At 36.7% G+C, this 15,000-nt stretch overlaps 1 protein-coding gene across 6 annotated transcripts in view; it reads right to left on the reverse strand.

Moving 5' to 3' along the window:
- LOC137658700 (transient receptor potential cation channel subfamily A member 1 homolog) overlaps positions 1–15,000 on the reverse strand; it is a 351,715-nt gene that overhangs the window by 307,753 nt on the left and 28,962 nt on the right. Inside the window, exon 1 of one of the 6 annotated variants that reach the window (XM_068393697.1) lies at positions 5,304–5,518. The exons of 4 other annotated variants lie outside the window; for them this stretch is intronic. In XM_068393697.1, coding sequence (XP_068249798.1) covers positions 5,304–5,337 — 34 coding nt within the window. In that variant the 5' untranslated portion in view covers positions 5,338–5,518. Of the gene's footprint in view, positions 1–202; positions 370–5,303; positions 5,519–15,000 lie in introns of those variants that run through there. One more of the 6 variants, XM_068393695.1, reaches the window with a different exon arrangement.

Here is a 15,000-nt window from a genome sequence, read left to right on the forward strand (position 1 = left end):
ATAAAGATTCTTATTATCAGTTAGAGCTTTTTCATGAGTGATTATTTATTTTAAACACAAAATTATTTTCCTAAAGAGATATCATTTTCAAATTTTCCAACAACATTTTGCCATCATTCCGAACAATTCATTTATGAAAATAAAATAACCATTAAATTTTCTCTTAAACAAATATCTAAATATAAATTTCTTAAATGTTCACCAATTTTCACGTTATTCCGCTAATCATTTGCCAATACTGAATCAATTTTCTCGAATTAACAAAAATTTTGAAGATTCTCAAATAATAAACCAATGTTTCGGCATTCTTCTATAATTCCAATTGATCTAAAGTTCCTCGTGAATAATTTGCCAATATAGACATGGTTTCCGCGGATAAATGCCACTTACAATGATCGCTTTAATGTTTCAAGCTACTGTGGTTGAACGCATGACTATCTTATCTCTGTACGCCTTTTTATCTACTTTATCTTTCACCGCCTGGAAACAATAAGGGAGGGAGAGAGAGAGAGAGAGAGAGAGAGAGAGAGAGAGAGAGAGAGAGAGAGAGAGAGAGAGAGAAAATCAATCATCATTTGCTGACTGGTTATAGATTGTTTATCTTAATATTTTCCCCGTCGGAGAGGAGCCTTCTGGTTACCTTTCTTAATACCCTTAATCTTTACCCTTGTAGAAACTGGTACAGTTGGCTTCACTAATTACGGTACACTGACGTCTCCTTAGCTTCCCGTGAAGTGCACCGGAATTAGTGAAGCCAACCGTACCTATTCACAAATAGGAATAATGGAGTACGATTCGTGAACCTAGCAAACGTTAATTACAAGCTACACCGCACAGCCGCAACACAACAAAATCTAGTGAGGTACAAGTACATTATCTACAGCTTAGGTAAACAGATAAACAATGAGATTTAACGAACAATACTAAATTATTCGATCGGATATCGAACACGAAAAATATAATCAAGTCTGTCATAAAACTAAAAAGTGTCGATGGAGAGAGAGAGAGAGAGAGAGAGAGAGAGAGAGAGAGAGAGAGAGAGAGAGAGAGAGAGAGAGAGAGTATACTGAACGCGGGCATAATGAATGTCTAACCACCAATTTATGATTTAACCAGGGTGAATACCTTGATCTTCCGTCCAATAATACTATTTTCACTTACATTCATTCCCCAAAAAATGTTTGGGAATACCAGTAAACTATGTACTGCCTGTAGTTACTACTATAACCCTCCATTCCCTATGAAAATCATGCCAATGGAAGAAAGCTGGCCAAGTGACTACAAACGCGGTGAAACCTCAACGCGTCCTAGTTGAAAAAAGATATCATATGTGATGATAATTCAAACAGATACACGAGTTGTCCACCGATAACTATCAATCACTCTTGGTTCAGAACAATAATTAAAGTGCTTATCAGTTGGCATCGAGCTTGTTGTAGCAACGTAATGGTAACATAAATGTTAGGTTCTAACAGAGAAGGGAGGCGAATACAAGAATTTTATTCAACAAGACAAGGACTTTTAGGCAAACAAGCTTAAACTGGTTTCTATTATTAGTGCAGGGAAAGCGAGAGATAAGAAAAAAAAACAATAACGTTACAGTGTACGAGAGTGTATGAAACAGGTGCGTTACATGGTTCCCCCAGTAAAAAAGACATACATGTGAAATAGACAAGTCATTTTGCTGGAGATACGCAAGTTTTAGGCTATCAATGGAGACCCAGTCTTCTTTGCCACCAATGTTAATTAAGAAGGCCTTTGGTGTGCGACTCATCACAAGGAAAGAGCCCATATAAGAGGCAGTTAGCAGTGGCCTGCTAAAGTTGGTGCACAGAAAAACGTGCGTTGCTGTGTCCACTGTGTCCAAATCTGTCGGTATGTGTTGCTTCACTGGGGGCTTGTAAGTCTGGCGGCATGGAGTAAATTTTTCTACATGACGTAGGCGCTGGAGATTGTCGGAGATTGCATTTTGCATGGGGATGGCTTCAGGCCAACTAGTGGAGTGGTCAATGACGGTAAACAGGTAACGGTGTCCTTGCGATATGGGTAGGGGGTCTACTACGTCAACGTAAATGTGAGGAAAATGACGCTGATGTACTACAGGTGCGGCCCCACTCCTTGGCATCTATAGTAATGCTATGCCAAATGAACCTCATAGTAGCTCTGCTGCTGATTAGCACGAGGGATGTAAGAGTCCATAGATAGAATCAGACACCTGTCGGAGCATGCGGGCAGGTATCCATAGTACTGACATCACCGAGTTGTCAAGGGCTACGTCTTCCCAATAGAGGGATGTTCAGGATGTCATGCATGCTTGGTACTCTGGTTGTAATCTAATCCCAGGTGAATGGCAGCCAATGTGTTCCTTGATAGGGCATCGGCAATGGGATTCATTTTCACAAGGACATGTTGACGGGTTTAGTTGTATTCAACCACAGTGGAGAGGTGTCAGTTTTGACGAGAGGACCAGCCATTGGGCTGTCGAGTGAAGTTATGGTCCAGGGGGTGTGGTTCATCAAATGACAAAGGGAGTATCCTCTAAGAAGTGACGAATGTGACAGACAGCCAAATGCACAGGCAGCAATTCACAGTCCATGGTAGAGTACCCAGATTCTGCCTTGGTCAGTTTTTCTGCTGAAGAAGGCCAATCGGCAAGGCAAGCCGCGGACTACCTGCTCGAGTACTGCACTACATCACTGGCATTGGTGAGAGAAGGAGATGGGCATGTGGCACTGGAAAGGTGAGCAGCAGCAATTGATAGGGCATTCATTGCATTGCAGAAGGCCTCTTCCTGAAAGGGACCCCACTGCCGGTGTTTTGACTTCCCCTTTAGGGAGCCATAGAAGCTGGCAAGAGTGGCAGCGATGGCTGGCAGGAACCAGTAATAATTGTTTATCATGCCCAAGAATTTTTGTAATGTTTTAACAGTTGAGGGGGTGAGAAAGTTCTGAACAGCTGATACCTTCACAAGGAGGGGGTGGACGCCTTCAGGGGTAATACTGTTCCCTAAGAACAATATTTTGTTGGTGCCAAAGGTACACTTGTCATACCAGACTACAAGGCCGTTCTGTTGCAGGCAGCGAGAATGATGTGTAGGTGACGTAGGTATTCCTCTTTGATGGAAGAGAACACAAGAAAGTCCTCCATATAACATATACAGAAGGGGAGGTCCCGCAAGATGCCATCCATGAGGCGATGAAAAGTGGCGCCAGCATTACAAAGGCCAAAACAGGAGTAGTTGATTGTATAAGTCCTGAAAGGGGGGGTGATGGTGGACTTGGGGATGTATTCTGGGTTCATGGGCACCTGATAATATCCCTTCAAGAGGTCGAGAGTGGATAACACCTTCGCTTTGAGCAAGTAGGAGATAATGTCGGCGATGTTGGGGAGGGGGTAGTGATCCGATTCCGTCTATAAGTTCAGACACCTGTAATCCCGACAAGGGGACAGGGAGCCATCCTTCTTCAAGACAATGTGTAGGGGGTGATGACCATAAGCTTGAGGCCTTTTGGCAAAGGCCCATTTCCATTTCAGAAAATGTTTGTTTAGCAGCTTCTAAATGATCCATGGCCGGATGCCAAAATCTGGGAAACACAGGGGGCACCCATTGTCTTGATATGGTGATAAATACTATGCTTGTCGGGAACTGTTGGCGTTTATTGAAGTTCTGGGCAGAAGACTTTTGGGTATGAAGTAAGGAGGGGGAACGTAGGCATCCGTGGGTGCCCTGATGCGGATGTTAGAGGGGAAAGGTTGACGAGGTGTTGACGAGTATGAGTCAGCGCTGACTAACCGTCGATGAGCAACATCAACCAGGAAGTGAAAATGGGAGAAGAAATTTGCACCGAGGATTGGGAATGTGACGTCAGCAACGAGAAGCTTCCAATGATATTTGGTGTTCTCATACGTTAGTTCAAGCGTCTCGTACCAGTGGGAGGGGATCGCAGATCCGTTGTCAGCTACCAGGCTCACATCAGCAGGCTTAGAATGACTACATCATGTCCTGGAGAGTGGCCTTGGTAGAAGAGAACAGCATGCAGCAGTGTCTACCAAAAACTGCACGCCCTTACCTGTATCAGGTAAAAGGCCACCACCACAAGCAATGGCCTACTTACAAGCTTTTTGGCCACTGACAACCGTTCGCACATTTCTTCGCAGTAGCCTCGGATCTGGAGTGATAGTAGCATAACTGCAGTCAATGGGCATCAGTGAGTGGCTGTAAAGGTAGTTGGCTGGGGCGGCATACGTGGGTGGTGGGCGGCTTTGTTGCCACTCTGGCACGCCATGGGATGGGCTTCTGTGTCCTATTGCATTCACGTTAGTTTTGGTAAATGTTTAGTAGTCCTCTTTGTAAGGAGTGGAGGCATTGATGCAGGTCTTGAAAGTGGTGAAGTGGCCGTCCATAATGGTCTCGACTTTGGGCATCAGGTCTTTCATGGGCAAAGTACCTACATTAGGGATGGTAGCGTGTACAGGTTCAGATAGGTGAAATACCAAAAGAGCACGAAGTAGGTTCAATTCCCGAGGAGAGCCATCTGCGGCAGCTTGCAGGCAAGCAATACTGGTCATTTCCTGAAGGGCGAGCGAAGCCTTTTGGTACCCTGTTGAGAGAGCTGAAGAAGCTTAGCTATATGGGTGTGTATCAATGGTAAGTACTGCTCCAGGAAGTAATTTTTGAGGGCGTCATATGCTATTGGGGCGTCCCCTTAGCGGTAATGCCAATAAGAGATTTCTGGGAACGTGTTCTCAGGGATTGCCATGAGGACATAGTCTGCTTTGCTGCTTGACCGAGTCACGCCCTTGATGGGAACTGAACTTCGGTGGTGTGTGTCGAAAAGTCAGGGCGGCATTATAACAAGGGTGGGGCGAATGGGTGGGAGAAAAAGGCGGCATGGAGAAGTCACTCCGGTGGTCACCAACGTGGCAACTTAACTGTCATGCTCTAACGGAGAAGCAAGATGAATGCAAATGCTTCTATTCAACAAGACAACAACCTTTCATATAGACAGTTAAGAGCAAGAAGGACACAGAATTTATACAGTATAAAACATGCTATATCAACCTTAAACCGGATTCTATTTTCAGTGTGAGGGAGAGCGAGAGATAAAAAAAATGAATAACGTTACAGTGTACAAGCGTGTATGAAACACGTGCAATACAGCATAATAATAATAGTCAACATAAAAATCATCTTCTAAATTTTGCTATGACAAAAAACTTATGTAGTTTTAAAATTATATAAACACTCATTAAACCTATCGCTATAAAATTTCTGAAGAATTCTTTTTGAATAGTATACTTACTAACAATGAGTGGAAGGCCATCTGAGATTGACATCTTCAGAACTTGTGAAGAAGGTTTTCCTTTCCCGGTGTATTACAAATTTACTTATTAAAATAGGAAATTATATATAGATAATTTCACAGCATCTTGATTCTTGACGTGTAACCAAAAAGAGGAACTCAAATGATTATTTTCTTTCACAGAAGAACTTTCTGGAATTTTTCTATGACGGAGGAACTTTCTGGGTTTTCTTCCTTGACAGTAACTTTCTGGGTTTTATCTTCGACTAGAACTTTCTGTTATTACTTCAACAAATGAACTTTCTGGGATTTTTCTTTGACTAAAATGGACTTTCTGTTTTTTCCTTTGACAAAGGAACTTTCAGAGCTTTTTCTTTAACAAAGAAATCTCTTTGTGTTTTCTTTGACTGGCACTTTCTGGGGTTTTCTTTGACAGATGAACTTTCTGGGTTTTTCCTTTGACAGTAGAACTTTCTAGATTTTTTCTTTGAAAGAGAAACTTTCTGGGTTTTCCTTGACAGAGGAACTTTCTGGATCTTTTACTTTATTAGAACTTACTAGGGTTTTTCTTTGACAGAAGCTTTTTAGATTTTTTCTTTGGCAGAGAAACTATCTAGGTTTTTTCTTTGAGAGAAAAACTTTCTGGAGGGGGGTTGGTTGACAGTGGAACGTTCTGGGTTGTTTTCCTTTGACCGTGGAGCTTTCTGAGTTTTTTCTTTGGTCGTGGAACTTTCTGGGGGGGGGGGGGTTTCTTTGACAGAGGAATTTTCTGGGTGTTTTTCTTTGACAGAAACTTCCTGTTTTTTTTTTTTTTTTTTCTTTGACAGGAAATTTCTGGGTCTTTCTTTGACGGGAACTTTCTGGGTTTTTTCTTGGACAGAGGGACTTTGAGTGTTTTCTTTGACAGAGGAACTTTATAGTCTTTTTTTCTTTGCCAGAGGAACTTTCTGGACTTTTTCTTTGACAGAGAAACTTATTAGGTATTTTCTTTGACAGAAAAACTATCTGGGGTTTTTCTTTGGCAGAGGAACTTTCTGGGTTTTTTCTTTTCAGAAGAACGTTCTGGGTTTGTTCTTTGACCTAGGAACTTTCCGGGGTTTTTCTTTGACAGGAATTTTCTGGGTTTTTTTTTCTTTGAGAAATAACTTTCTTGGTCTTTACTTGAAAATAGAAACTAGATAAGTTATTTTATTTATATTCTAAGTTTGTGGTAATGCCAATGTCTTGGATTGGAGTAAGAAAAAACTGTCAAATATTACTGTTTGTTTTCCTGTTAGTTTTAATTTTAGACTACAATTTGAAACAGCAGAACCATTAGTTAGGATTACTCTTAAAATTGTAGTAAAGAAATTTAGTAAATCTTAGTTACAAGAGATTGAAACCTTAGAAATATTTACATCTAACCTGAGCAAAAGCAGTTAATTTTATCTGAAGTCAAATCTCGTTCAATTATAATGCCTTTATCATCAAAAAGATTACGCAGATATATGGGCTAAAAATTTCTGTGCGTACATCAACGCACTGTTTAACCAAAGGGAAGCAAATTTCATTAAAAGAAGAAAACAGGTCAGAACTGTTCGTAAATCTCTCTTACAAATAAAAAAAAAATAAATTCCAGTAATAACTTTTAATAATTTAATCAAGAACACAAGTAGATGCAAAATCAGGTGACTCGGGTACACTCAATCGGACACAAATTTCCAAGATACGTCCGGTGTTTCTAGTTTCACTTCAAGAGATAGACTGACGTCAGGTGTTGTCAACAAAGCTTTTATAAGCCAAGTCCTAAGGTTATGTTCCAATGGCTTTAAATGTGTTACATGGTGTTATACGATAAGGTGATAAGAAAATTTGCTCCTCAATAGATTAAATCTTATCGTTACCTCATAAGATCCTGTTTTGAATGTCTTACACGATAAGGTAACATGAAAACGGATATCTGAACGGGTAAGTTAATAGCTACCAGAAATGCCATAGAAGATATTTTTCAACATGTTGGAAGTGGAAATCTATATATCGCTGGAATGGCTTTAAAATATAATTGATATCGTAATAATGTCGGATAGGAACATCTGGCAAGTCTGAAAGAACCGGAAAGGTCAGATATTAATTAAATAAATAAACCCTTATGTGAATCAATAAAAAATCCAAAATAAAAATAAGTAAATAACAGTTACTAACAGATAAAAGAAGTTCAAATTATAAAATAATTTGTTCATATGGAAAACTTTACATAAACAATCATTTGCTCTCTCTCTCTCTCTCTCTCTCTCTCTCTCTCTCTCTCTCTCTCTCTCTCTCTCTCTCTCTCTCTCTCTCTCTCTCTGTATCCAATATTCTAGAACTATTGTACGTAGACCGTCAATAAGGACGGCTAAATATTTAGATAGGCACACACACGTAAACCACCCCCTCACCAGGGTATGACCACTCAATTTTCACACCATCCTAGTGACAGGGACAGCTGAGCGTGACCATAAAAATAATATATATATATATATATATATATATATATATATATATATATATATATATATATATATATATATATATATATATATATATATATATATACTGTATGTATATTGAGCCAGACACCTGGTTTTTATTACAAAGGGGTATGCTAATAAACTCTAAGGTACAAACATTCACTTCATGCAAGTAAAAAAAAAAAAAAAAAAAAAAAAAAAAAAAACGGAAATCTCTAACAACGAACAAAAGCAAGATTATAAGAAGCATAAGTCAGTAGCCTTTGCAAAATGTCGGGTTCTACAGCAAATGACAAAGGTAATCATCGAAGAGTAATACCTGTTGCGCTCATATGCGTGACAAAGATTACAAAGGATGTCTTGCATTGCCGATTTGAGAGATATGTCAAGGAAGTTGAATGACCAGAAGTTCTGGAATGCAGTACGCGTATAATCATAAATGCGTTAGTAATTTCTTTTTGTAGAATTAGAGTATTTATAGATCTTTGAATATAAAGTTTTGTGTTTATACTACTTAAAAATTTAAGTACAGTTATCAACATTATTTTTACAATTTCATATAATATATATATATATATATATATATATATATATATATATATATATATATATATATATATATATATATATATATATATATATATACAGTATATGGTACTTGGGCATGTAACTTTACGTTTGCGATGAATAAATTAGAAGATAACATCTCTCCGGACAAACTGTCCTCCAGATAGCTTTCAGAACATCAAGGTTCCCAAATATTTTTTGTATAAAAACTTTCACAACTGTAATTCCCCCACTAAACCAATACAGTCCTGATGAAGGATAACGAGGCGATTCCAAACATGTGTTGACAACAAATAATAAATGGAGAAACGTAAATGCAGTTGTCTTGTCATTCTGAAAACTATTTGAAAGATGATGTAGTTACTACTACTCCAGACAGGTGCTCTCTTCGATTTTTGGACGACACTAAAATGTTATCTATCAATCAATATATATATATATATATATATATATATATATATATATATATATATATATATATATATATATATATATATATCTTACGAAGCTGGTCTAATGTAGAGTACATACAGTAGTTTATTCATGATTTAATCTGTTTTCATATGTGCATTGAAAAGAGATGAGTCAGCTCTCAAGATGAGTTCCTTTCATGTAGATTTACGTTTATAATGTAAATTACGAAAGACTTTCGTCGATAATTTCATTGTATTCTTCATTTGAAGTCAATATATGTAAATTTACGTTATTTTTAAGAATTAACATTTATTTCATGTAATTTTGTTACAAAGTCTTACGTAACCTATTTGAGAGTGTTATGTGACCATCCAGGATAGGAACAAGGGCTTATGTAATGTTCTTTTATATTTTTAAAAGGTATTGCGTCATGTTTGTGAGAGAATACGAAATATGCCATGTGCTTTGGAAAATTCTCGATAAACATAGTGATAGATCTTATCTTTTTTTATAATTTCCGTGACAAAGGGTGGGCGAAGCTAGCTAAGAGAGAGAGCCGTCTGGCGTTGTGTGAGTACGCGTTCGAGAGAGCAATACTTGGTAACTCTTGACACCCTTAGGCCAGCCCCAAGCTACCAGATCTCGATCCAGGAAGCTTCTGGAAGTAGCTAAGTTTCATATATAAAGGCAACCCCAGGATTGCATAAAGAATTCCAGCCTTAAGATATCCATCTACGCCTCTCTCTCTCCCTCTCTCTCTCTCTCTCTCTCTCTCTCTCTCTCTCTCTCTCTCTCATACGCAGCTCAAAGTATTTTTTAAAAGTGTTCAGTGAAATATCGAAGTTTTGGTGTGACGGGTTTTTAGTAAACATAGTAAGTACTAATAAAATTCTCTTAGAGTTTTTGTAAACGGCCCTGTAGGAAGGTGATACGTACTTGTATTGTGATCTGGTTGTCTATTTTCATTAAGTGTCAAATTTAAATATTGTATTCCGTTTTAAGGTTTATTCAGATATAATAGATGAAGTCAAGTGAATATATAATTTCCAGATCGTAACACTTTCGCCTTAATCTAATTTTTGTTCAGACTTAATATTTCGAGTGATTTATCTTGTTTTTAAGTAAATTTTTTCAATGTGTTGTAATTTATATAGAACATAATCATTTTTGTAAAGTGAGTATTATTTCAATCATCAGTATTTATTACAACCTCGCTCGTATCCTGTTAAGAACCGTAGTAAGTTTCTTTGAATAATTCTTAAGAATAATTACTCAGTTTTGTTTTGAGTGTACTTAAGAGATCTTTTGATATTCAGTCATTCATATATATTGCTGTCTAGGAGTTATCTAACTGTATCTGAGTTCATGTATTAATATTTTCAAGGGTAACAGATTTAATGTAAAAGCAAACAGGTGAGTTTGGAATTCGAAAGGTTGTTTAGCTTGCCAGCTGTATTATATATATATATATATATATATATATATATATATATATATATATATATATATATATATACCGAATTTCCCGTGTCATGACACTTTTTTTCCTTAAAAATGACCCCCAAAATCACCCTGCATCTAAACACAAGGATAAAGTTGTATAGGGGAGTCTGGCAACCCTCATGTACCTCAATAATAACATACAAACGCTCAAATGCAACAGACATGAAATATAAGCCTACAATTATCATTCATGTGTAATAAATTAATTAATTTTCAATGCATTTTCTTTAATTAATAAAGGCACCAAGATGTTTTTGTTTTGGTGGACAGCTGATGATTCGCCATCTACATACAAACAAGCCAACTAATGGTATCCAAGCAGACGATGCCAAGATGTATTGCTTAATTAGGCAGCATTTGTTTATTTTCTAACATTTTGTTGATATTTTGTAATAAGGCAATATATTGGTAATAACTTTGTTGCATATGTTCTGAAATTATACAAATACTTGTTGCTCAACAGAAACTTTTAAAAAAAATCTCACAGGAAGTTGTGTGCAGTGTTACAAGGTTAGCTTTAGACTAACTAAACCTAGAGTCACACAAACAACAGGAAAAATATTCCACCATGTGAAATTTATAGAGATTTCTTTATTTGATTAATAATTAATTTTGTATGAAATGTGTACATGAGGAATATGGGAAATATTACTGAATTTCACTTCTCTACCGAAATTTGGCCATGAAAAATTGGCAATACTGCTTTCATGTAAACAAACACTTAAAAATATTGTTACAATGGTAGCAACTACGGCTGGTTTAGTGATTTTCTACTTATGTAATAAAATTGGGATAACGTGTACAACTAATTCATTTTTACCTCATACATTTCATATTACACCCAAAATATGAAAATTTACTGTGCCAGGCGAAAAATCACACTAGAATTTACCGACTAAGAATCGCTGCTACGATACGTTGTAAAATCGTCAATGTCTTTCTATACAAAAATTACTAAGCTAAATATAGGGTGCGTCCTTACCACTTGTAGCGTCTTATGACACGGGAAATACGGTATATATTATACATGTTTGGTTCCCAGACACGAGCCATAGTATAATATATTTTTGATGCCCAGACCCGGGACCATCTTATATATATATATATATATATATATATATATATATATATATATATATATATATATATATATATATATATATATATATATGTTAGTAATGGCGGTCATTACGCCACCTTTTTTCAAATAACAAAAGACCCCGCCAGCAAGCATGAGTCGAAATGCCACGAGTTTTGGGACCCTACCCAGAGTCTCACCCCCCTCCCACCATCCTATGACAGTCTACTCCCCCTGAGATCTCAATTTCAGCTAACTTCTACGAGTCACGTGACAACATCGAGGTCCCAGGAGAAGGAGGGAAGCGAGCTGTGAAGGATGTGGGGACACGTGACCAAGTCTGACCAATAGGACAGCGGTCAGGCCAATCCCCCCTACCCGCCCCCCCTCAATTGGGGGTCAAGTGGGGTTGATCTACCCAGGGAAAACTTGGGATCCTGCTTCGTGACTCAGCCTCCATGAGGATAATATCTCCTCTTCTTCAGTCTTCACTCAACCTCCTTGAGGGAAACGCCAGCTCTCTTCACCCTCAAGACATCAGGGAGGCAGAACGTCTGTTTACATATTCTTCCAGAAGGGAAGGAACCAGAGTCCTTTTTACTAAGGTAAGGTGTCTGATTTGAGATTCTCAATATCCTTACCCAACCTCCCATCCCTTCCTTATCACATCCCATTTTTCCTTATCCTCTAAAGAAATCCTAACCACTGAACCTTGTATCCTATCCCCTATACCCAGACCACGTGTGCTATTTAGTCCTAGTTTTAATTAATTCACCCTGTGACAGTGTTGATTCCCATGTGTAAGTTTAAATCCCTAAGCTTTGCATTTTCATTTAATTTGCTTAAAAGTTTTAACCACACAACTTCATCGTGTTCCCAGCCGGTAGAAGTAAGTGTGCTGTTAATAATTCAATTTATTTCCCCTTCCAATGAGCGTTGATTGCTGTGCTGGCGTTTCATCCATCCGAAGCTCCTCGTGGCATAAACTAAAACATAATTAGCTATTGTGCTCCCCTTTCTTTTATTAATCTTTATTTAAATGTTATTGTAAATACATATATTTGTCAGTATTCCTTGTATTATTGCTGACTGGCGACCTACCATTGTTATTTGTTTTGTTATGGCCCTTGAGTCCCTTAAGCAAGGCCGGACTCGAACCAGTGGCCCGTAACAATATATATATATATATATATATATATATATATATATATATATATATATACATATATATATATATATATATATATATATATACATATAAATATATATATATATATATATATATATATATATATATATATATATATATATATATATATATATATAGCCTACACACGTTTGTGCATTTTGTTTATGATTAAAAAGCAATTTCACACTAGCATGATAATCACACATACACATATACAAAATATTCTTAAATCTGTTAACATCCATATATATGACTGCAACATGGTCATCTAATTAAATCATAAAGTTTGTATATATACGTGAGTACATACAAACAATGAGATTTATAAATTGTGATATTAGAAGCTTTTTCGGAGTAATCACTGGCACTAAGTAATATATTTATAGGATTTGTGCCATATGACCATGGCGCTGAGACCGGGGAGGTTATTCGTCGTTGAGGGGGTGACTGGAGGACTATGAAATTGAGGTAATGAGATTAGTCAACAATATGGAACAAATGGATAGGAAACAAGGGGTAAAGAATAAGGTTAAAAAGTGGAAAATAAATTTGGATTTGTATCACTCTAAATTGTGTAACAAATCTTACATTTCATAAAAATTTTAATGATTACATTCATTATACATTCAATGTTTTTTTTTTTTTTAGGACATTCAGCTAAACATCAAAATTTACGGTGAAGTGTTTCACAAAGAAAATTCAAAAGGTGAAGTGTTTTAATGGTGATAATTTCGTGAAGTGTTGTTAACACATGTGCTTCAGGTTATTTACTTCAAAAGTTTTACGCAGAAATACAAAGTAATGCTAGAATATATAAGTATGTGGTTGTTACACACACCTATATAAGTATATCTAAATTTAAAAACAATATATATATATATATATATATATATATATATATATATATATATATATATATATATATATATATATATATATATATATATATATTTATATTTTTATTATATATATATATATATATATATATATATATATATATATATATATATATATATACACACTAAATACTAAATTACTTATATGCAGCTAAATGTAATAATATTTCTAAAATACATTCAATATCTATACCGTGACCAGATCTATAGACAAATGGGAAAACAATTTAATCTGATAATCCAATAAATACAAATACCAAACATTAACTCTAATCTATCTATATTTCTTAAAAGCACAAATGGGCCACGAAAACACCTTTAATAATCGCAGAAAACTACAATACCACACGTGATTTACCCCAGGCGTTAATACATAAGTGAATCAAGTGTCAATTTTCAGGGTGCTTCGACAGATAATTCGGTGCCATCGCTACGTGGTCACCTCTGGAAAGGCGTCTCCGCCTGTCGAAGTAACTAGGAGACGGGACTCTCCGTCTGTTGGGATAGACAGGAGACTGAGATCTGAGCCTGTCCGCATAGAAAGCTGGCGGGAGTATGTCCCATTTCTGCTCTAGCCCCAGAGCGTCCGTCTTATATTCTGTATCGTCCATAGGTCTAAAATCTATAGGCCCAAGTTCAGTCGCTGTAGCTTCAATTGGCTGGGTGTAGCTGAAGGAGATTGAGAGAATGTGTAAAACTATTTTAAACAAAACATTCAAAGTCATCAGTTGAAGTGATCCACTGGCTATGAATCACAGCCCTTGTCAAAATACTACAGAATACATCAGAAAATATTGTCTCGTGAAATATAAATTCCCACTAAATTATCCAGTTGTATCACAGGTTAAACATGAGCCTATCATAACTTTACAGCCCTAAACATGTATATAAACAGGAGTTTTGTACTTGTTACTGATTGGCTATTTACTGTAAGGACCTCCAAACACCATCGGAGTATGCTAGAGGTCAAGAGGTAGATATTGTTAATGGGCATAGTGCAATTTAGAAGATGTCTATTGTAATCATACGAAAAATGCGTGTTACTTTATTACACAAAGGAGTCTTATTTCTATCTATCTCATCATCATCAGCCGTTACTATTCCACTTAAGAACAAAGGCCTGAGACATGGCCTTCTGCTCGCGTTTGTTTATGGTCTTTCTATGCCAGTCCACACCCGCAAATTTTCTTAATTCGTCCACCTATCGTCTTCTCTTCCCTGCCCTCCTTTTGCCATCTCTAGGCACCCATTCTGTTGTTCTTAATGTCCATCTATAATCTGCCATTCTCATTATATGACCTACCCATATCCATTTCTTTTTCTTACATGTTCTTAGAATATCCTCTAATTTTAGATTGCTCTTGTATCCATATTGCTCTTTTCTGTCTCTTAGTGTTATTCCAATCATTATTTTTTCCATTGCTTTTTGAGTTGTCACTATCTTATGCACTAAGGCTTAGTAAGACTCCAGGTTTCTGATGCATTACGTTAATACTGGTAGAACCATCTAATTAAATAGATTTCTTTTTAGGGAAATTGACATTTTACTTTTAATAATCTC

This window comes from Palaemon carinicauda, chromosome 19 (genome assembly GCF_036898095.1).
Source record: "Palaemon carinicauda isolate YSFRI2023 chromosome 19, ASM3689809v2, whole genome shotgun sequence".
Classification (NCBI taxonomy): Eukaryota; Metazoa; Arthropoda; class Malacostraca; order Decapoda; family Palaemonidae; genus Palaemon; species Palaemon carinicauda.